Source organism: Emydura macquarii, unplaced genomic scaffold (assembly GCF_026122565.2).
Source record: "Emydura macquarii macquarii isolate MOO-44397 ecotype Brisbane River unplaced genomic scaffold, CSIRO-AGI_Emac_v2 contig_295, whole genome shotgun sequence".
Taxonomy (NCBI): domain Eukaryota; kingdom Metazoa; phylum Chordata; order Testudines; family Chelidae; genus Emydura; species Emydura macquarii.
Genome location: NW_027130432.1, coordinates 11,627,802 through 11,650,918, shown reverse-complemented (window position 1 = coordinate 11,650,918; position 23,117 = coordinate 11,627,802). Strand labels below are relative to the sequence as shown.

Below are 23,117 nucleotides of genomic sequence, written 5' to 3'. Positions count from 1 at the left end.
TATTTCAGTCTACCTGACAGCCATTATATGGTGTAGACTTTGCCACTACTAAGCTGGGCAGACTGGAACTACTAACCAAGGAAGAAAGAGTCTCCTTACCCAGTTACACTATTTGACCAGCTCCTGAGCCATCAGCTACTCAGTTTATAATTTTATTTAAGAGCCAATGAATTAGAAATTTCCCAATCTCCCATACTGTGGCAATGTACAGTCAAAATTAAAGTTGGCACAATAACAAGAGTAGTACTAACAGAAGTTGCAGCAATGCCAATGTCAGAAAGAGTTCATGGCAAAATAGAGATTTAAAAGGCCTCAAAATCATGTGAGGTGCTGTGTGTCCTGTACTCCCATTAAATTCAATGGGATTTGAGGATGCTGAGTACTTCACAAGATTGGGCCCCAATAACACCACTTCATTTCAGTTTTTAAAATGCCAAAAGCTAAACTCCTGACTTCTATTTGTAGTAAAATGCAATTTATCCAATTATAAACACACACCTGAGCATTTATTTTAATCTTATTTTAAGTAAAGAGATCCAAGTCAGTATGCAGCAAACTCAAAAAGCTTTTTATTATTTTAAATTAAAAGTTACAATATGGTTCCAATGCTAAAATGTGTAAGATAAAGAGAAAAAAATTTTTTTGTCTCATACATAGATAAGTTTGGGGACATTCAACACTGACATGAAGTAGTGTAGGTTTCAACGTAGAGAGTAGGTGGTAAACCAGTTGAATTTGCACTGATTTAGCATTCAGTGGGCACATACAATGAGTAACACACACCAAGAGGGCAGAAGGAGAGCATAGTGGCAAAAGCAACTAACAAAACAAACCTCCCTACTTACCAACAAACACGACCTATTTTTCACTCTCGTCTCAGCATTTTTTCTTGCAACACTTCGACCATCAAACAGCCCACTGAATGCCAGATCTTTGCGAGTTACCCTATTTTATAAGTAACACCCATTTTTAACCTACTGACACCCGGGACACAGTTTACGTCACTGGTGAAAGCAGCCCAGAGACTTCCAAGGGAGTGGCAACCACACCAGGCTGAAGTATGGCCACAGAATGCATGCATTATTTAACTTACTTTTGTTGGCAATGGACACTCATCCAGTAGTAATGTTATAACTGCTGGCCCCAATGGATCTTCTAGTGGAATAACTCTAATTAAAGACTGGACAACTTCCAGCCAGCCTTCATCTGTCAACCACAAAACAGAAGCTACTCTCAGAAAATGGTACTGCTATTTAGAAGTGTTCAGAACATGCTGGTCAATATAAAGTCAAACTTCAATGGCATTTTTTAAAAAAATTACCCTGTTGAACTCATCTGAATATCACATTTTGATGGGTATTAAAGGAATAGTTAATAATGCACATTGTAGAGCTATGAAATTTTAATTTGTAATATGCTGAAAGCTTTTATTTTGGAGAGAATGTAAATTTCTACTATTGCCAGGGTAATGTTAGACATAACATTACAAATGTTCAGGGAAACAATTCTGCTAGTTGCTAAGCACCTGGCCTTGATTTGTTACATATGAATTGGCTTCAGAATAAGTAATGAACAAGCACTTTGGGTATGTTTTTGGTACTATGCTCGGGGAGTTAAGTGAACAATGGCCCAATTTTGCGGTTAAAAAAGAATTTGCACTCAATGCCATGCTTCAGATCAGATTCTGCACTGCTTACTTCCCGTGAAATCCCATTGACATCAATGGGATTTCAGGGAGTAGAAGTCAGTTCTGATTTTGACCTTTCATTGTTGCTTATGAAAATTCTCAGAAATTCTCACCAATTTATATATACCAACCAAGATTTTCATTTACAGGTAAGCAAAAGGTAAATACTACATAAAAATAAACTAAAAGAATTATTTACAAAAAATGTATCAATCTAGGTGTTAGGAGAAAAAGTAACAATAATATTGTCAATGGAAGATTTGCGTATGCAAGAAATAAGGGATTGGCCCATAATTTTTCCAAAAGCGAAGAAAATATAGAAGATCATGGATTTTATCTGTAAATGACCAAGAGGAGATAGGAGAGGCTTAGAAAAACTAAGGTCACAGGTGTGTGGACCATGCAGGAGTTCCAGCCAGTGCCTTGCTAAAGTTTTAGTGTTACGTTCTATGTTGCCTGGAGGACATATTTCGCTAACCTATCAAAGTTTAACGATTACTGTCTGAACAGGTTAGTTACTTTTATACAAACTAAGGGCATGCTCACACATACACCACTGCATGGCACACCAGAGTGTAAACCAACGTGCCACATACTGACTGTGCATGTGGACCCTGCTGATGTGCACTAAAAGCTCCCTAGAGCGCTCTGATGTATGTAGATTTACACCCCAGCTTGCCGTGTACGTGTAGACATGCCCTCTGGTACACTTGGCCCAATCCTCAGCTCTTTGTGCATGCTAGCCTCCAGCCAAGTTGATGAGTGCTTTGAATCCACAAGGAATGAAGTACCAGGTCTATTGTGATGCAATCCTGCCGGGAAACTTTGCACATTCTCTATGTGACAGGTACAGACTCTGTGCCAGCACAGCTCAGCATCTAGAGTGTGTTTGGGGACAGGGTGAGCGCATGGCCACTAGCTCTGTGATAGTGCAGGTCTTGTAGCAGCAAACACCTACATGAAGAGTAAAGGTTGCAGTCATTATTCAAGCACACAGGTTGGAAGTGTGGCCAAGAAAGGGCTACTCACTTCCCGTACATGGACAAATTCCATCCCTTCACAAAAGTCCTGTGTACCTCGTTGTATAAAGCCTGTTAATTGAATTTGTGGCCATCAGCTGGCTGATTTTGCACAATTCACTTAGTAAATTTAACATAATTAGAAAGTGCATCTTACACTAATACGATGAGCTCAGTGAAATTATAAAGTACAGACACTATTTCAATAATGAACACAAATTGCAAGAATTACAGGATATAACATGTAACGGAGCCATATGTTTCTCTTTAGAACAAAGAGATTTCTCTGCCTCCGCCAGTCGCAACCAAAGTACTGAACAAAATGCATTAATACCTGTTTCTGCCATTTCATGCAATGTTATCATTGAATAAGGAGGTTCCTGGTCACTGAAAGACAAATAGTACATTGATCAAAGTTGCTGCACAACTATCAACACCACATACGTTGAATAAAATTCAGTGAAAAAAGACATGTACTGCATTCATTTATAAGAAAATTTAAAAAAGGAACAAACCTCTAATGCTCTATTTGGATCTGAAATACAGATGTGTATTGCCGTGTACTCTGGTTCAAAGTTAATTTTTGAATCTCCAGAACAGCTGATAAAGGACATATACAGTGATCTACATCTGCACGTTTAAGATTTATTGCTCCTAAAGTTTAATATTATATATTGTAATATGTTTCTGAAAGCACGTAGTAAGAGAGATTCGGTATTTCAGAGGGCATGAACTCAATGAAGAATAGATTCTGAGGGGGAAAAGATACTGAAGTAGATTAAATAATAGTTTTTCCTCTAGAAAACTTCTACTGAAAAAAAGGGGAAGTATGAAGGACAAACAATCCAGTGTCTCTACAAACTTCTGCATATTACCAAGGGAAACAGAAAATAGGCTAGTTAGACGAGTTAAGTGAGAACAAACTGAAAATATTTAACCCATCTTCCCTTAAAAAACATCTAGCAACTGTATAGCTGGTGAAATTGTAAGAAATGTAGATGGACAATTTCAGAGTAGAAAGAAGAGGAACAGAAAGTCTAACAACACAGGATACTGAAATACTGTAAACAAATGGTAAAGGAAACCGTGGGACTCATGAGAAAGAAAGTGAGGCAATGAAAACACAGGAAAAGCTCAAAAGATGTCACAGTTGCCTGATTCATCTGTTCCAGTGAAGAAGCACAGGATTTATAGATTGATCAGAGAGACTTCAAAGAATGAGGTGTTCACGCAATAATGGAAAGAGTTATGAAAGGGCATTTCAAAAGACAAGAAGGAAGTCTAGGTAAGCTGAAAGGAAGCTGTCAATAGCCAGAGATACAGCAAAGATATCAAAAGGCATTATAATATTAACTGAGAATTCTCCCTCTCTCTACACCAAAGAGAAGAATTTTTAGACAAGTCACTGTCACATCAGGATTCAGTGAGTATCTCAGACAGCATTAAACTAAGTTTCACATTAGAGGTTAAAGATGGACTTAAGTGTTCTGCAAAGGGAGTTTTGCACAAGAAAATAAAGTGACAAGATACATTATAAATGACTTGAAACAAAGATTAAAAATGAGGACTCAAGTGCAAAATGTTATTAATGAGGTAGAGAGATTGATGTTGAGACCCCAACTTTATACTGCACACAACTATGTCCCATGGCAAATTTTACTCTCCTTTATCTGTACTCCCACACAATGGGTGCTATACCCATGTAAGAGTAGAATTTCATCATAGAACTGCAGCTCTAACAACAATACTTAATACTTCTATAGCAATTCTCATCCTGAATGCTTCACAGCTGTTACTTGTCCAAGGCTAAAGAGGAAATCTGTGGCAATGCCTGTTTTAGAACTAAAGAATTCCTTACTCCTAGTCATGGGCTTAAGCAATTGCTGTAAGTTTAATGTAGTCTCATTTACCATGTTTGTGTGAACTGACATTAAATACGGTTGGATTAAAATATAATAAAAAAGACAAGACAGGTTAAGAAAGGTGAAGCTAGCAAACCTTAATCACAGAAAGTGGTCTGAAGACATATGAAGAACTGCAGCATAAAATTTAACAGCATTAGCTCTCAAAATAAAAATGAGTGGTGAATTTCTGGTGAATTTGGTCCTTTTCTTACAAGAAAAGCCAGTATTTCCTGTTAAATGTTTTTACGATAAAAAGCTAAAAAGTTTAAATCTACGTTGCCAAAAATATTAACATAGCATTAAAAAAAAGTAATTTGAATCAAATCTGATCGAGCTGCTATACACAAAACTTTAAAACCAGCTTGAAAAGAAGGTAATAACCACTAACAGAGAAGATGGAGCTATGTTGAAAACAGAACTAACCTCAAGAGAAAAGATATAAAGATAGAAGGCTCAGAAGTAAAAAGAAGAAAATACTGAAAAAAATAGAGAATATTTGGCTCTGCGGGCTTTCTGATTCAGTTTTTTGTGCTAGTTTACAATCCGCAATTCAGTAGTTTTCCTTCCAGATATTCTCTAAGAAGAGACTGATTTACTCATTGTGTAAACTTAAGTCATTTTAGTGCCATTAGTTTCCTCGCTATGTGCGACAGCTTACCCATTATCTTTTTATTCCATTTCTTCATACTTCACTCTTCACATCAGAGCTCTAAAGACAGTTTTCTATTTCTATCCCCCCTGCATCAGTATTTTTTTTTTGAGCTCGTATATATTCTCTGGAAGTCTGTTACTTTTTACACAGTGGAGATGCCCAGAGCAAGTGGGCCTTTCCTTCCAGATACTCTTTCAATTTACATTAACAGTGAAAACACAGTTCTAGCATTTTGGTTTCACTCTTCCTTGTATGTAGAAGACATTACCATTTTAATTTGCCAGTGTTCAAATTTTGGAGAGAAAGTTGGATTTTATTTCAAAAGCTAATGTTAAGAATCTGCAGAATGTTCATTGTGGATCATGATATAAAGGTAAATCATATGTGGAATACTTAAATTATCCATTTAAGTGGACTTAATTACTTTTCAGGACACCATTTTGAAGAGAATGCTGTGAGGCTCATTCTTTAGAAAACAAATATCATGAAATGTGTTATTAAAAGCTAAACTTTTTTTTAAAATCTACATTTACTGAGAGATAGGATCTGAATATTTCTGAACAGAGGAAGCTTGCACCTGGTTCTTACTTGGATGTGGTTCAGATCTACCTCCACTGTGTTATGCTGTTTAGCTTACCACTTGCTGCTCTTTTCTCAGCAATGGACAGATATTGGCCAACTTCACTGTTTCCTGTTAGTTTCATTTTCAGGTTCTCAAATAAAACTCAGGTTCTGAGTCAGACACCATAGGGGAAAGTTTCTATTTCTGCAGTCTAATTTCTAATGTTCTATTCCATTGTATTTTTTTTTAGTTCAGTGGAAATGTTTCTATTGGTCTTAAAGGGACACCATCAGCTTGAAGTCTAGTCCAGAGGTTCCCTAACTTTTCCATAGATATGGTACACAAATGATTTTCTTGTGGACAGTTCCCTGTCATTCATGATTACATGATATCATTGAGGCAATTTACAGCAACTGATCACATGGAAAACATTAAGAAAGTAATGTATATTTTAGCTAACAATTTAGCAACAGAAAACAAGGAGGTGAGCCAGCACTCCAGCAGATAATGGGGGGAGGAAAACTACTGATCAAACCTTTAAAAAACAAAACAAAGGCACTCTATGCCTCAGAGCAGCACCCTGGAACCCGCATAGCCACCACTGTTGTGTGATTGTGGTGTGTTTTATGCAGAGTGTGCCTTCTGAGATGTCATTTTAGGGGTCTTGATCGGTTGGGCATTGATGGCCTGTTGGATCGTGTGTGCTATTGTTGTATGTGAAGTTTTGCTATGTGTGTGTTGCTGGAGTGTGTTGTGGGGTGGGAGGTGCCCACAGCCAGCCTTTCAGGTGTATGGTGGAGTAGCCAGACAGCGTTGATGGCTCACCAACAGCCATCGGGGAAGGAATCCACTATCTCAGGAACCATATACAAACGAAGAGGTCTCAGAGAGAGCACATAGACAACGAATCAATTGGGGTGAACCCCCACGTCACAAGCAAAGGTTTTTCCAGCAAGCTAGAAGAGCCAATGGAAGAGAGGAGGTGACATCGTTGCTTGGCCTCTCCTTCTCCAACTCAACATCCAGAAGAAATATCTGGAGGAAAAGACTTTGAAGGACTTTGGGGAAGGGTGGTCCCAGCCTGTGTATTGAGGAACAGAACCCTATTTGTACCATCTGTCAGGGTGAGACACTGCTTGAGTCAAATCCTGTTTCGTCTGTAGAATTTAAGAAACAAATTAAATTCGCAGTCTAAGTAACGAACTCTAACCTCTATGCCTGCTACTTATTACTTAAAAATCTTTCTATAGTTAATAAATCTGTTTTATAGTTTATCTAAAACAATGTGTTTTGGCTGAAGTGCTTGGGAAACCTCAGCTCAGTTTACAAAGGTTGGTGCATGTCCTTGCCACATTGAGGTAGGGGTGGATTGGGTAATGCACTTATACTGGCCCGGCTTCTGACCAATGCAAGATAGTACAGTTCTGAGATGCAAGGCTAGGGAGCTGGGGGAACTGGCTGGTGCCTTTCTCTATTGTTGGTTCATGAGTGGCTGGGAAAAGCATTCATGTAACTCAGCTGGATGTGTCCCTGCTTGTGGATGTCTGTGTAAGTGCAGTGCCTGCCAGAGGTTTGTGGCTTGATAGAGCATCATAGTGTGAGAGGGAGCACAGGTTGGAGGGACAAAGGGCTCAGCAGTCCCAGAGGCCAAGATGCATCCCGGGAGAACCCGTCACAAAAACAAAATGTATTTTCAGGTACTACTCCTACCCTGAGTCCTTCTGTAAGCCCACAGATGTTAATATTATTTTTCTGGGTTTTTAAGCGTTTCTCTTTCCCATGTGGTCAAGGGAAAAATCCACACAAACAGAAGTAAATAGGCATAAAGTGGTGTCAAATTCACAAAGTAAATAAATTGGATTGGGGGAGGGAGATTAGAAAAGTATATATTTTCAAAAGCTTTCATTTATAACACATCTTAGGTGTTATTTGTAACATTAGTAGGTAAAAATTCCAGACAGAGGCATGATTTTCTAAGCTGAAGGTGTCCTTTTAAATGGTTTTACAAAAAAATATAAATTTCAAGGCAAATCTGACTCCATGTGCCCATTTACAGCACCCTATTGCAGAAAGGCAGACTCCTCCAGCAGGCACATTCCAGAGTGCCCATGCAGATACATGAATCAAAGCTCATTATACTGAAACTTATCCAGCTTAAGCTCAGACCACAGCTGTGAAATACTAAGTGCAAATGACATAGGTAATACTTTCCTCCTGTTTTGGTCTCTCCAATCCACACTTTTATCCAATCCAAATAATGATGCACAAACATTTTAGAGGCCCTTTGAAAGATTATGAAAAGCAATAGCATAACCATCAAAATAGGGCCAGATCCTGTGATCTTTGTATATGCCAAACTCTCACAATGGGTGCTTTGAGCGTGCAATAAGTGCAGCACCAGGCTCATCATATGAACAATTACAATGTGTTGTTTTTAAGAATAAGAATTAGTTTTATAACCAGGAAGAGCATCATGGTCTGTTTACACATAACTAATGAAGATCAAAGCAGTCTCTCTATAGTTTTGTTTAGCCATTTCCAGAAAGAAGTATATACAAGTAGTAAATAAAATCCTTCCAATGCAATTGATCCAATGCAAATGACCTTCCCTCTTATCTTAAAAATATTAATTTCATGCATGCTCTTGGTGGTTTCTGAGTAAGAAATGTCTCAGTCTTCAGCACTGTAGTTTTCAATGGAACCGTTTTCATGAATATTGAGCGACCCTTTCAGAGGTACTTACTTATCTACCAGTGTCCGTATTACCGCCAGCGTATCAAGCACTAATCCATCCACATTCTGTTTTTTCCTTCTTGGTTCATGTGGCCCTCGCCCTCTCCTGGGTGGCCTTACAGGGTCCCTTGGATGGCTTCTTGCTTCAGGTACCGGTACTCTACTGTTCTGTGTTTGCTGATTCTGGGATTCTATGTTGTCTTCCACACCGCTATCATCTCGACAAACACAGGAGTTGCCCATGTTGCTAGCCCCCAAAGTTCCCAGTATGCAGGGGAAGTGCTGCTGTAGAGTCAGCAGTAAACCTTGGAGAAGGCTCCTGCTAGCATAGAACACAACCAAAGCAACTACAATCATCTAGAAAGTTTTAAGAATAATGTTTTTGTGATCCTGAATTGTGGTCTTTGCATTTTGTGTGTTGCTAACAGCTGGAATGAATGGGGAATTGTAGATTTAGCTTCCGACATCATCAATTAAGATACGGACTGTCATCCAGCAGCATGTCTGGGGGGAAAAAAAAGAAAGGAAAATGGAAGTTAATCTTGTTTCAATGATGTTGAGTAATAAGTAAGTCTTAAGTTCCTCCTTCAGTAGTGAAGTAAACAATTAATTTGCAGATACCTGAAGCTTATATGGGGTTAGCTTGCAACTGGGACCCATCCTGCAGTTTTTGTGCACCCAGAATTCTGACTGAAATGCCTGGGAATTTGGTGGGCAAGTAATGCTGATGTGTAAATTGGGCAAGTTTGAAACAACTAACCTCTGTGGAAACACATGCTGAAGTTCTGGCAGAAACAGCCCATAATCTTTTAGGCTAGAATGTCACAGAAGGTGTTGCTTCTGGAGGTCAAGCACATTGTACATCCCAGGGACTCTTTAAATCCCTCCATTCCCCCCACAGGCTCCACGTGTGCCCAACCTCCTATCACCCTCTAGAGCAGCCACATGAAGATGGATGTATAAAGTTGCCAAATTCAGTCACAGCATCACACTCCCTTCCTTCCCTCTCTCTGCTCGCACTGTGTGATGTGTTCTACATGCTCAGCTTCACTCCAATCCAGAGTGCATATCTGCTAGGAAAATATGTTAACACAGCTGTGAGAAATATTAAGTCTTGTTGCATGGTCCTACCTCTCTTAGGAAAGGTCAGCCAATGACAATCATGTTAAAAGATTAAGATTACTAATTTTTGAGTGCTTGACTTTGCAGTGTAATTAAAGATTGTATCATAATGAACATGCACAAGGGGGCCAAATGAAGGATCTTCAGGGTTGGAGCTTGTTTTCCTCATGTCTCCAAACTCTGTGATTCAGGGGTGGGCCACACAAACCCTTCTCCTACAAGCACTGCGTGGTGGCAACTAGGAGACAAGCCTCTCCCTACATTCACTTCAAATGTTCTTTCCTCACAGACTTGTGGCTGAAAGTCTAACATTACACGCACACACACACAAACACACACCCACACCCACACCCACCTACCTTCATTTATTTATTTTACTACACACCCATCATATCCCATTGTTTTTAAATAAAAAGGACAATGAATAAAAACAAGAGCAGGTGCACTTTGCAAACGGCTCCTTAGTAGGAGTTCAGTATTCCGCACCTTGTGGATCAAACCCTGCATTATTTACCCTTCAAAAGAGACTCTGGGAACAAAAACAAAGTTCTATATCAGCTATCTATATAGAGAGACAATAGACTTAACAGTGAACTAACTGTTTAGTCTTCCTATATATAAATATTATTTTCTTGAGTTATTATTTTAAACAAATGATATTTACTTAATAAGGGCCTGACCTCAAGAGTCACTGAGAATCAGCAACTGCCACTCAAGAGAACAGGAATTGCAGGTATTTAGCATCCCATAGGATCAAGTCCGAACAGTCATTTTTTGGTACGTTTGGGTCTAGTGCTGGCCAAGCAATCTTTTTATGTTGGGAATTTTGAGGCCAAGGCAATTTTAATCCAAGTGGTTTCATTTATATAACAAGGCAACAAAAAAAATAAATAAATACAAAATCTAGTGCTGGAGTTATGCTAACCAATGACTTAAGAACAACAAACTATGCGCTGAAGAGCTGATGAATAGGGAGAGAGAGAAGGATATTTAAACCCTGCCTCACCACAGACCTGTTAAATATATTTAACATAAACACAGCATATGTATTAGTGCAGAGAATCATTATTTATGCACAATCTGACAAATAGTTGTGTGGGACAGAGATGTTCCAAGGACAAGATTTCACTGTTTTGGACACAGTTCCAGAGAATTGCTTCCAGAGCAGTTGGGCTCCCCAATGGAACACTAACAGAAATGGACTGTACGTCTTTAGGACACAGAAGCAGTAATATAGAAAAGTAGGCCTTTATCATACTCAGTGAATTAGGTTGCTCCACTGATTTTAATAGCTGTACTTTTAGAAGCTGTGACCCTGGCTACGGGTCAAGTCACAGTGCACGTATGTGGTTGAGAAAAGACTGATTCACTTGGAATGTAGGTTTCCAAGAAAGGAGGTGGTTTTCCTGATGGTCAAAGTAATACGGAATTCTTAGCTCTGTGCAAGAAATTGTGCTGTGCTTATAAAAGACATGCCACTCAGGCCTTCAAAAGTGAACCACCACCTACTAGATTTAGGATTAAACTGACCAGCAAAAGCTGAGCCTCTGAGGGGCCTCTAAGCCTGGCCCAACAGGGGCCCATCTTTGCTTTCACAAACTTGGAAATCGGAACAGAACATGGGGTGAGGAACGATTTCCTCTCCCAAATAACTGGTTTCTGAGAGGGGAAGGGAAGGATCAATCTCTGCATGAAATAGCTAAACGGGACATGAAAGAAAGACTGACAGAAGGGTCTCACTCTGTCAAATCTAAGTTGGTTAGTCAGAATGGAACTTCTGCAAATGTTGCTCTACTCCCTGTCACGGTGCTGCTGTGTAGGGCTGCACTCATCTGTGCACCAAGATCACTTGCAAGTGCAAAATGCAATTTCAAGCCATGAACAGAATCAAACCAAAATGATAAACAGCTATAAGTATAATTGTAAACTGTGCAGTCTATAAACCAGCCTAGTAAAACTTCACTTTCCCAGGGAGAGTGACATGTAAATAAAGTATTGGTTTCCAAGGGCATGAAAGATATTTTGTTTTTTAAACCTTTGTCATAGCAAAGAGTAGTGGAACAAACTTTGTGCCTGGGCCTGTAGATTTGCACTGCAAGTTTTGCAAGGCTGCTATGAACAACGATTTCAGTATCAGGTTGAAGGTGGCCAGTTCAACTAAATCAATTTAGCTGCCGAAAATAAAAGGAAAACTGAACTAAGAGTATTAAATTGGGCCTTTAGGGACAAGCACGGGGTGGAACAGAGGGATACAAGAGACAAAAAAATGGTTAAAAATAATTTGAAGCATCTCAGTGTGGTAGAGACAAAAATGGGGAACAAACAGAAGGTGTAAGCAGTTTTAGTACATAAATACAACTGATTTGTTTGGCAATGGAGATATGGAATCAAAGCACTGGAATGGCATTCAGGAATATGATCTATCCTGGGTAGATAATGCAACACAGTCTCCCCTGCATACCTATTCAAGGAAGTACACACATTCTTAAGTGCATATGGCCATGAAAGATAAGTATCAAAAGTTTAACAAAGGAAGTAAAGTACAGACAGGAATTCATGATAGAAGGTATGCTGAACACACCATGAAGTCAGGAAGGGCCTCCTAGAGCAGATACCAGAGGACTTCACTGGTTTTCCCAAACCCAGTAAACTGAGTTAAGTAAAAATGACTTCAATGGGGCCAGAATTTCACCCTAGAAGTATCACTTTAGCAAAGCAGTTCTGCCATAGAAAATAGCAAAAAATAAAATAAAATAAAATTAGTAAAAACTATTGGTTCTGCACTTGTCCATATTTGGACAATTCATCAACTGAGAATTTGTATGAAAACAGAACAAATATCCTTAGAACCGAGAACTCATTTATGCAACAGTTGAATTATTCCCCTAAAAGGGAAAAATCCCTGATATAAGGCTAAAGAAAATGAGAGAATTAAAACTATGAAGGAACACTCAAAATTGGCCCAAAATTTAAGCTTTGTGTAACAAACAAACTCAATTCTTTATAAGATGGGAAGCCAATAGAAATGTTTCCACAATTAAAACTAAAACAAACAAAAATACTTCAAATCCCCCACCTACACTGTTTATAACCCAAGCTTTGCAGCACTAAGAACCTGAAAATAAAATGGACTTTACTGATTTTCCATTGTCCATGCTGAGAGAAATAAAAAAATAAATAAATAAAATAAATAATGGATATTGACAGTTCTCTTCCTTAGTTACGATATTAGTAAGAACACAGGCAAAGAAACTTCTTTACAACAGAATGTTTTTAAGTCGAGTATGTCCCATTAATTAAAATAACTTGACTAAAATGATTATCAACATCCCAATACATGTCTGAGAAAGTAATTTCTACAGACATGAAAGGTATATGTGACATTCATACTAAGTGTCTCATAACAGCACAATGTTTAAATCGGAGTACAAATTTAATATTATTTCATGTAATGTATGAAATAGAATAGAAGACAACATTTTTAAAAAACCAACGTGAGTTCAGACTCTTGCAAATAATGTGAATTTTTGGCCTATTCCTCTAATCTCAAAACTGTCTTCTCTGGCGGAAATTAACACAATGTGCTGTCATCATCCTGTAAAGCTGATAGCAGGGCAGTGACTTGTAATCACTTTATAGTACAGAAACTAAAATTCAACCATTACCAAAGTGTACTAAAATGGTCAATAAGCTCAGAACTGAGTACATATCTACATGTATGGTTGCTAATATGCCCACTTCCCTTCTCAACCCCCTACCCGAAACTGGACTACTAGTTTTTAGTAGTAGATGGTCATCAGTTTCAAAAAAGGATTTTGTCACCTTAACCCTGACAGAACAGGAATGTCAATTATATAGGATGTATGCAGTGTAGTTATAGCTGGGTCGGTCCCAGCATATTAGAGCTACAAGGTAGGTGAGGTAATATCTTTTACTGGACCAACTTCTGCTGAAAGCTAGTCTCTCTGACCAACAGAAGTTGGTTCAATAAAAGATATTACTTCACCCATCTTGTCTCTCCTCCAATTATATATGATAGAAGCTTTTAAAGACTGAATTTAAATTCAATTTTAAACTCAATGAAGTCAGTGGAGTTACACTAGGATTGAATACAATCCATTAAGTATTTAATTAAGGATTGAGAGGGGAAAGAAAATCCCTTAATCTATTATCGCTATATCCCCTAAAGCTATACCCTCATTTGTGCAATTAGGGCTTTGATCCCTCAAGATGCTGAGCGCACATGCTTAGACACTTTGTTAGATCAGGCTACAAAGCTCAGAACCTTACAGAATGGGGCCCTTAAGGTCCATGTAGAAAGGGATCCATACTTGACATAAGAGCTACAGAGAAATATCAAATACAATTTAAGTATTTCCACACACACACAAAAAAAAATGTAGTTTGTACACAGTTCAGATATTTAATCCAAGAGCAAGTCAACACAATAAAATTTTGCCAGCATAGCTATGTCGGTCAAGGATGCATTTTTTTTTTTAAACCAGCAAAGCTCCTCTGATAAAAGCTCTCACAGATCTACCTCTGTACTCCAGATCTGTCTCCTTCTGTCCAAACGAAAATCTCAGCCTGTCTCTCTGATATCCCTTGGTGATGTCTAGCTATCAGGTCAAGCTAAAACACAGCTAAAAGAGCTCCTAATCCCACTCCCAGCACTCCAGACCTCCCTACTTCCTCCTTTCCCTATCACGGTGGACAACAGTACCACAATCATGCCTGTTATTCAGGCTTGTAACCTGGACATCACCTTCGACTTGGACTTCTCTCTAGATCCTCACATCCAGGCTATATCTAAAACCTGCCTATTCATTTTGCAAAACATTTCTAAGACATGGCCTCTCTTATCCATCTACACAGCTAAAACTCTCGTCCAAACTCATCTTGCATCTCAATTACTGCAATATCCTTCTCTTCAGCCTGGACAAGCACAATCTTGTGCCAATCATATCCATTCAGAATGCTACAAAAGGTCTATTTCATAACCTGTTGCTGTGACTATGCCACCCTTTTCTTTAAATCCCTCCCTTCACTGGCTCCCCCTTCTCTATTGCAGGAAACTGCTTGTACTCATTTTCAATGCCCCACACAACCAATTAACTACCTAACTATCATCTCTCATTCATTATCCAGATTTCAATGCTCGCCTGCAACCAGCCAATGATGCCAGTCTACTTACTGCACCCCTTGTTAAATTTTCAAATACCTTTGCACTTTCTCCCATGCTGCCCCACACACTTTGAAGGCACTTTCCATAAGCATCTACAAAGCTACCTCATTACACCTTCAAATCGTTCCTACAAATTCTTTTTTTTTTTTTTTTTTTTTGTGATGCATACATAAAACCTTAACAGGCAGGCTGCTGGTGCGCAGAGACCACTACCTATTGTGCTAACCAATACTGCCTCGTTTCCTTGTACTCCCTCATCTGTCTGTATCCACCTGTCGTCTCGTCATATACTTAAGATTGTAAATTCCTTGAGGAAGAATGAGTCTTTGTTCTGTATTTGTACAGCAGCTAGTAAAACGGGGTCCTGGACCTAGGAACTACCACAATACAAATATATATTAATGAATAATAATTGTAAGTGCAGATGCAGTTTTGTTGTATACAAGGGCATATATTGGAATAGCTAGTGCTAATCAGGGAACCAGCATAATGTATAAGTACTTTTGTACCAATAAAACTGTGTCAAAACTAGGAGGGCTTTCCAGTTTCATTAGATCAGCATATGCCTAATCTGTTCTTAAAAACCTCCAATGATAGAGATTTCATGACTTTTCCTACTTGTTCCTATTCCTACCCTGGCCTGCTCACTGCAGCTTCCAAGTTGTGCTGGTCTCTTGATGGACAGGAGTTTATTGTCTCTTTATAATGCTACAAGCATCCCCAGCAGAGAAACAGGGGCCTAAAAAAAGCAATACGACAGTAGAGGTCCCATAGAGGTGCATGTCTGACACTATCAATAATATCAAACCTACCAATGAGAGGCCTGGTCCCAAAAGATCTTGGAGAGAAAGAATGTTAGTGAAGGTCTTGGCTGGAAATAGCATCAAATCTGTTTTTCTCTAATATACAGCCCAGGAATCAACAATTCACCTCCTTAGACATTTGGTTACAGCCAAACATAATATTGCCTCATGGTGGAAAGAAACTCTCCCCTCTCCATGAAACTTTCTCCAGCAAATGAGAAAAGGATACATAGATACATAAGAGAAAGCAGTTTCTGACACTAAACCACTTTTTGTTTCAGCTTCCACTCATCATTCAGAAATGGCGCTAAGTATTGCCAACACTTTCCTCTCCTAACAGTAGAGTAAATCAATAGCTTTCATGTCTGAGCTGTCTTAAGGATGTTGAATGAATACAAGAAGTTAAGGGATTTGTGTTAACATGGTTTTCTATTAGGTGGGTAAAATATTTTAAATTCTTGCTTGAGAACCTAGTTTTCCCCTCACAAAATACATGCAGTTCCTGGAAAAAGGGTGCTGGAACACTGGGGAAATCCCAAGCAAAAGTGAAGTTCAAGCTACCAGTGACAGATGAACCAGACTAAATTGCAAGTCTCCATAGACAGTCACTTGTTTGACTATGTTTAAGACCTTGTGGCAGGGAGAGAGATCTAGGTCTCATTAAAAAGGAAAATTCTCTTTATATAAAAATGAGAATACAACAAAAATAATTGATTGAAGTTCACTTTTTTCTCTGATGACTGTATTGAAACTGGAGAAAAATGGGCAGAGAAACATCTTGGCTAACAGATTTATGGAGCTGAGGAACAAAGTTGTTTGGCTTCCATTATAACTGCTGAGCAGTGTTCAGAGAGTGTAGATTGCAAAAAGTGATTACTAAGTTTTATGCTGAATCATTTGCATGTTCTACCTAACTGAGCGACATGTTTAAGAGATTCCATGACAATTGGCTAATCAAATTCTTATATTTAATTAAAAAAATTCCTAGGCCCTGTTTCTACAAGGGCATATCCCCAACACTCAAGAGTCCCAGGGGAATTAAGTGTCTGCACACCCAGAAGGCTTTGCAGGTCAGGGTTTAGCTTCCACATCACAAAAACCACCATAACAATTGGATCCCTGGTTAGCACTATCATTCGAGAGACCAAAAACTAGACATTTATATAGCACTACAGGTGTGCTTAGTGCTTTACAGAGAGAGAAGAGATGTGGACCCTGCTCACAGCGCTTACAATTTTGGCCCTGGATCTCATCAGTGGAGTTCCACATGGGTTTGGGCATCTGGTCTTGCAGAGATCACTGCAGTATTGGAGTGTAAAATCTTTCAGTCCTTTCTCATGAGTAATCCCACTGAAGTCAGGAATGAATAGGAGACAAGGGATCTGCTCTCATGTTAGACATAATAAGGAGAGAAGACAGCAATCAGGAGAGAAGAAAATGGAAGAAGAGGAGGGTATATATGAAACTGTAATGTTATGTGCACAAGATGTTCATTCCTATTTCTTGTTTTAAGTTGATTTTACTGATATTCTAAAATGCCAGGTCAAGGTTGACACTTACTAGTGGGGCAGTGTGGGAAAAACTTGTCCTGTCACTGCCCACTGGTATTTAGTATGTGGATAAACCATTAACATATAGGGCTGGAAGAGACCTCAAGAGGTCATCTACTTCACCTCCCTGCTCTGAGGCAAGACCTCATATACCTAGACCATCCCTGACAGGTGTTTTTGTCAACCTGTTCTTAAAAAACCTCCAAGGATGGGGACTCCACAACATCCCCACAACTATCCTTACAGTTAGAACACTTTTCCTACCACCTAACCTAAATCTCCCTTGCTACAGATTAATCTGATTACTTCTTGTCCTAACTTCAGAAGACATAATGAACAATTGATCACTGTCCTTTTTTTAAGAGCCTTTGACATATTTGAAGACTTAACAGGTTCCCTCTCAGTCTTCTTTTCTCAAGACTAAATATGCCCAGTTTTGTTAACCTTTCCTCATAGGTCAGGTTTTGTAAACCTTTTATCATTTTTGTTGCACTCCTCTGGACATTCTCCAATTTGCCCACATCTTTCTTAAAGTCTGGCACCCAGAATTTGACAATGTACTCTAGCTGAGGCTTCACCAGTGCCAAGAAGAGCAGGACAATTGCCTCCTGTGTCTTTCATGCCCATGCTGTGTCTCGTGTAGAGATAAATGAAGGATGTCAATCCCCAGGGTTCTCAAAATGTAGCTTTAAAAAAGCATGAGACTGTTCTGTCACTGTTCTCTCCCAAAGGTTTTACCAAATATTTAGACCGCTGGGGTCTCATGTTGCGGGGAAGGCAATCGCTTCTCTTCTCATGTTAGAATTACATAATATTTGGATGGTACTGTCCTCCCTGTGTGACAATGTTTAAAAAGCTAACTTAGGTCTTCTGTTGACACACTCCAGCATTACCAGGCTATTCAACCTGAATCCTAATAAAATAGGACACTACTTCCAAAAACCTGAAAGGACCCCAAGATTACTTTTTAGATACAGCAAAGGTGTAAAAGCTGGCTCCCTTAAGTAGCTGTATTTTTGAGTTAGGCTGAAATGGCAGAAACACATTTTTAGGATCATGTTCCTTTAACAAGTGGGAGGGATTGTGGGAACATGAAAGTTTCATGGCATCTGCAAGGATGAATCACACCCAGCAGAATGGGACAGTGGGAAAGCATTTTGGCTCAGCCCTGGCCCGAGGAGTCGCAGAGAGAAAGATACACCTTACGTTTCAGAAATGCACAACAGTGGCAGGAAATACAGCAAACCCAAGTCCTATGAGCAAAAGAGATGCAGGCACACTAAGACACAGAAATGTGAAAGTTTCAAAGTTGGCCAGCAATAAAGGAATTTACTCTCGTTAGCGAGAAGAAAGTTCATAGGAAGAGGATTCAGAATAAAGATTGTGATAAATTACAGCTAACATTCAATAGAAGAAGGAAAAACAATTGTGGGTTTGGGACAATCTTTCACTCAGGTTCCAAATATTAGAGGTAGGGAATTAGAGTAAGAGGGGGGGGGGGGGGTGTTAAATATTTATTTTTTCTTAATGGACTATTTTTTAAACTTGTCTAGCTGAAAAAACAACAATTCTTCACTCAACATTCTATCTATGTATTCAAACCCAGAGAAGAGAGGTTTTTCTACTAGTAGTAACTTTTCTTAAATAATAAATCAATATCTTATTGATGTAGCTTTTACTTTTCTTACAATGAGATCTACTTAAAATGAGAATTCAAGAATTTGTACTAACAAAAATACATGTCATACCCCTGTGAATCATGCTACAATCTACAGTATAAAAATGGTAATACCCCAGGTTAGGTAGTATGACTAATGTATTATGGAAGCATAAACTATGCTGAAACAGTTTTGAATGTGTGAAACATTTTGATAACATTGTTGAAAGAAATTCAATGCTGGCTCAGTTAGAAGTTTACACTAAGTTGTCAGACAATTGCCTAAGCACAGAACGTAAGTAATGTCTAGAACCTCCAGTCTTAGTCCTGCAAAACAAACAATGAAGTGACAAAATGGGAGGATGGGGGAGAGCACAACTGCATTATTAAACAATAGGAAAACTGACTACTGGCTCACCAAAAGGACATTAGAAGAATTTTGATCTTTTAATTCAAGGGGGATATCTTAAAACGTCTTGAGAGGAAGGATGGTCTTGCTGTTCAGAAGTGAGCTCAGCCACAGACTTCCTGTGTGGCCTTGGGCAAGTCACTTGTTCTCCTGTGCCTTGGTTCCAAATCTGTAAAATGGCAATAATGATTCTTTTCTCCCACCCTTTGTCTGTGTTTATGTAGACTGTAAGCTCTTCAGGAGAGGGACCATCTCAGACTCTTTTTTGCTATGACTATATACAGGAGCTACTGAAGTGGGGAGCTCTGATCTTGGCTGGAGCCTCTACATACTACCATAATACAAATAATAAAATCTCTTGCTGTATGGAAGGTGGTCTGCAAATGATTTATAAAAAAACCTACTAGATTTCTGTCCATTTGATTTAATACGATGTGTAAAGAAGACCTGAAAGGAAGAACTCCCCCTCCCCCAAGAAGTTTCTACATAAGAATATAAACAGCTGCCCTACTGGGTCAGACCCTGGTCTATCTTGCCTAGTATACTGTCTCCAGCAGTAGTCTGTACCAGAGCTTCAGGGTGAGTGTACTAAACAGGGCAATTATGGACTGATCCACCCTGTCTTCTGGTAGTCAGATGTTTAGGCTCACCTCAAGAATGGGGCTGCATCCCTGACCATCTTGGCTAACAGGTCCATACTTCTGGCCATCGCAACATCCCATGGCAATGAGTTAGTTGTGCATTGTGTGAAAAAGTACTTCCTCCTGTTGTAGTAAACCTGCTGCCTATTAAATTTCAATGGATGGCCTCTGGTTTTGGTATTGTGTGAAATGGTAAATAACACCTTTCTATTCACTTTTCCCAAAACACCTGTAATTTTGTAGACCTCTATCAAATTATCATTCATAGTTTCTTCTGGTTTTTCTTGAGGACTTCTTGGGGATTTCAGATGTCCCATCACTCTCTCTCTCTCTCTCTCTCTCAACATTTAAGTAATTTTATTAAGTAGAGGAAAAATAAGAGTGAACTGGAATAAGAGCCCACCCCCTTTCTTCTTTCCAGATTACCTTTAAATGTGTCCCATTCTATTTACTACCTCTATCCACATACACAAAAGACAGCATCTGGTGAAGCTGCTAAGAAATCTCTAAAAGCAAAATAAAAACAAAGTTAATCCCCTTGTGTGTGCGCACATATGCGCCAAAAGACCAACTAACAAGGCGTGATGGGTATAGAATATATATCAGTTGAAATTTGGCCCAAGATTTAAGCTTTGTTTAAAAAAAAAAAAACAAAACCAAACCTAAAATAGCCTTTAAAAACCGCTCAAGACCAAATTGACATGTTTCCATGATTAACAAAAATACCCTCTGTCGTATTTGCAATTAATGTAGAATGGTGGTAGCATATTAATAGAAAAGATTAAACTGACAAGTTCATTATAATTTTCCAAGCTAAGAGAAATACAAAAGGTAAAATAGTAGTAAAAATAAATGTTATCTTTAAATTTTTAATCAATTTACGAAGATGTTCTCTGTAATACAAGGAAGAACATTTGTTTTACAAGACTATGATTTTTAGCCAGAGAGTAGGCCATACACTGTTTACAAAGTGTAGCTTCTGACTTTAGAGATTTTCCCATCTATTAAAATAAAGTATTTATAGGCTTTGAAGTCATTCTAGGTTTTTCTGGCTCCCAGAAGGAATCTTGGATTAAAATCAATCTGTCATATCACACATACCAAAGAACTCTTTGCAACCCAGTGTATTAAGGCTTTTTTGGTGAACCAGGAAGTAAGTCTATAATGTTGTTAATAAGTTAACATTTATATCTGTTCATGATGTCCCCTGCAGCCTGGTTAGTGAGCTGCTTTAGCACATGATTCATGGATTGGGAAATTCTATTTTCATTTTAGTTTTTAAATTCACCTTTATAGGCTGCATTACTTCTAAAATAGCAGCTTATTCACTTTGGCCTCCAATTCACCAAAGCACTATAGCACACATTTAAGTTTAAGCCCTTGAGGAACCCCATTGACTTTAGTGTGCATGAGGTTAAATATGAGTTTGAGTGCTTTGCTGAGTCAAAGCCTTGCTATCCATATACAATTGAAAAAATAAATAAAGGGCCCTTTTTGTTTGTTTTAATAACATGCGCACATACACACAACTAACTTTAGTCATGCACGTTGTTTCACTGAAAGCAACAGGTCTACTTGCATGAGTAAGGATTACTAATGGGAGTAAGTATACACCCCAAAATACTGCAGGCCTCACTTCTTATTTTTTAAGATAGACATTGCTCCTGCTCGTTTTCCCTCACACAAACAGTCTCTCTGACTTCTACATGAGAGGAAAGCAGGATCTGCCCTTGATTTAGATACAACTGTATAGTATGGAGACCCTCTGGCCATATGCAGCCCTCCATTACCTTTGTGTCTGTTAACTTCTATTCTACTTTAGAGCATTCTTTCACAAACATTGCAAAATATCCATCTATTAGAGTACCAGAAAACAGCAATCCTCACATATTACACATGGCCACACCAGGGTCCACTATAAATTATAGGAGAGACAGGAAGAGTTGTGTGCAAATAAGAGGATGTCCAACTTCTATGCAACAATCCACCTTCCATTGTCAGAAATAAAATAACTGCACTTAGTAAGGCAGTGGTACAGCCTACGCATTTACAACCGTGACTTACAGAGAGTAAATGCAAATCAGGGATGCACAGGACTCATCTCTGATCTCTCTCACACACCCCTTCCCTTCCCCAGTCAAAACAGACACCTGCAGCATGCCCCACTAATCAGCAGTGCTCAGCCTAGCCAACACCAGACAAAACGGGAACCCAGTATACCCTCAAGGCAAACAGCACCTATTGCAACTCCTGCATCCTGCGGGGGGCCGGACCGGGGGAGGGGGAGGAGAAAGGGGAGAAAAGCCTCCAATCTTCTCGATCCGCTCTACAGCCCGACGCACCACAGCTAACAGGGGGCACACCAAACGACAAATCAACCCTGCCCCCCATATCCTCTCCCCCACACAAGAACAGACCCCCCCAGAACCCCGTGTGAACTGGGACGAACCTGCCCCCGGACCCCCCCCCCCGCTACCCCGTAAACCCAGCCCCATAACCCCAGACCACCTCCATCCGGGCCAGCACGCATGCCACTGCCTCCCCCCGACTGGGACTTCCCCCACCCCCGGGGGAGCCATCCCCCTCCTATCTCCTCCCAGGGGACCCCTCGCCCTAGGGAGACCAGCCCCCTCCTCCCGGGGTGGAAGAGCCCCGCCTCTGCTCCGGGGAGGCCCCTCTCACCTCAGCAAGGGGAACCCCCAGCCCCTCCCCCGGGGGTGACCAGCTCCCTCCCGCCCCCGCGGAGCCGCCCAGCTGCCACGCCTGAGGGGAACCCCACAGCACCTCCCCCCGGGCCAGCCCCTGCTCTCCGTCCGCCCGGCCCTGTGGAGGTCTCACTCCGTGCCTGCGGTCGGTCCCTACCGGTGCGGTGCCGGGCTCATCACCAGCTCAGGCCGGCGACCAGGCAGCGCTGCCCCTTTGTGCCATCTGGGCGCGGGGCGGAAAGATGGAGGCGCCAGACCTACCACTCCGTGAACCGACTCCTCCCCCCCGCCCCGTATCCCGGGCGACTCACCCCGCCCCTTCCCCCCGCCAAACCAACCAATCCGAACGCGGGGTGCCGAGTACGTGACACTGCATCCAATCCCACCGCCCCATCACCAGATCAGCCAATCGTCGCCGTGTTGTTGGGACGGCCAAGAAAGAACCTCTCCGCAACAGGAGCCGCGGTTGGCTAGTAGTGGCAGTGTGA

At 40.1% G+C, this 23,117-nt stretch overlaps 1 protein-coding gene across 2 annotated transcripts in view; it reads right to left on the bottom strand.

Annotated features, from left to right (window-relative positions):
* RSPRY1 (ring finger and SPRY domain containing 1) overlaps nucleotides 1-22,897 on the bottom strand; it is a 47,850-nt gene extending 24,953 nt beyond the window's left edge. For both annotated transcript variants that reach the window (XM_067552225.1, XM_067552233.1), the window contains exons 1-4: nucleotides 22,787-22,897; nucleotides 8,568-9,061; nucleotides 3,041-3,093; nucleotides 1,094-1,206 (exon numbers count right to left, since the gene is read on the bottom strand). In XM_067552225.1, coding sequence (XP_067408326.1) covers nucleotides 1,094-1,206; nucleotides 3,041-3,093; nucleotides 8,568-8,914 — 513 coding nt within the window. In that variant the 5' untranslated portion in view covers nucleotides 8,915-9,061; nucleotides 22,787-22,897. The remainder of the gene's footprint in view (nucleotides 1-1,093; nucleotides 1,207-3,040; nucleotides 3,094-8,567; nucleotides 9,062-22,786) is intronic.
* Between the last annotated feature and the right edge of the window lie 220 nt (nucleotides 22,898-23,117).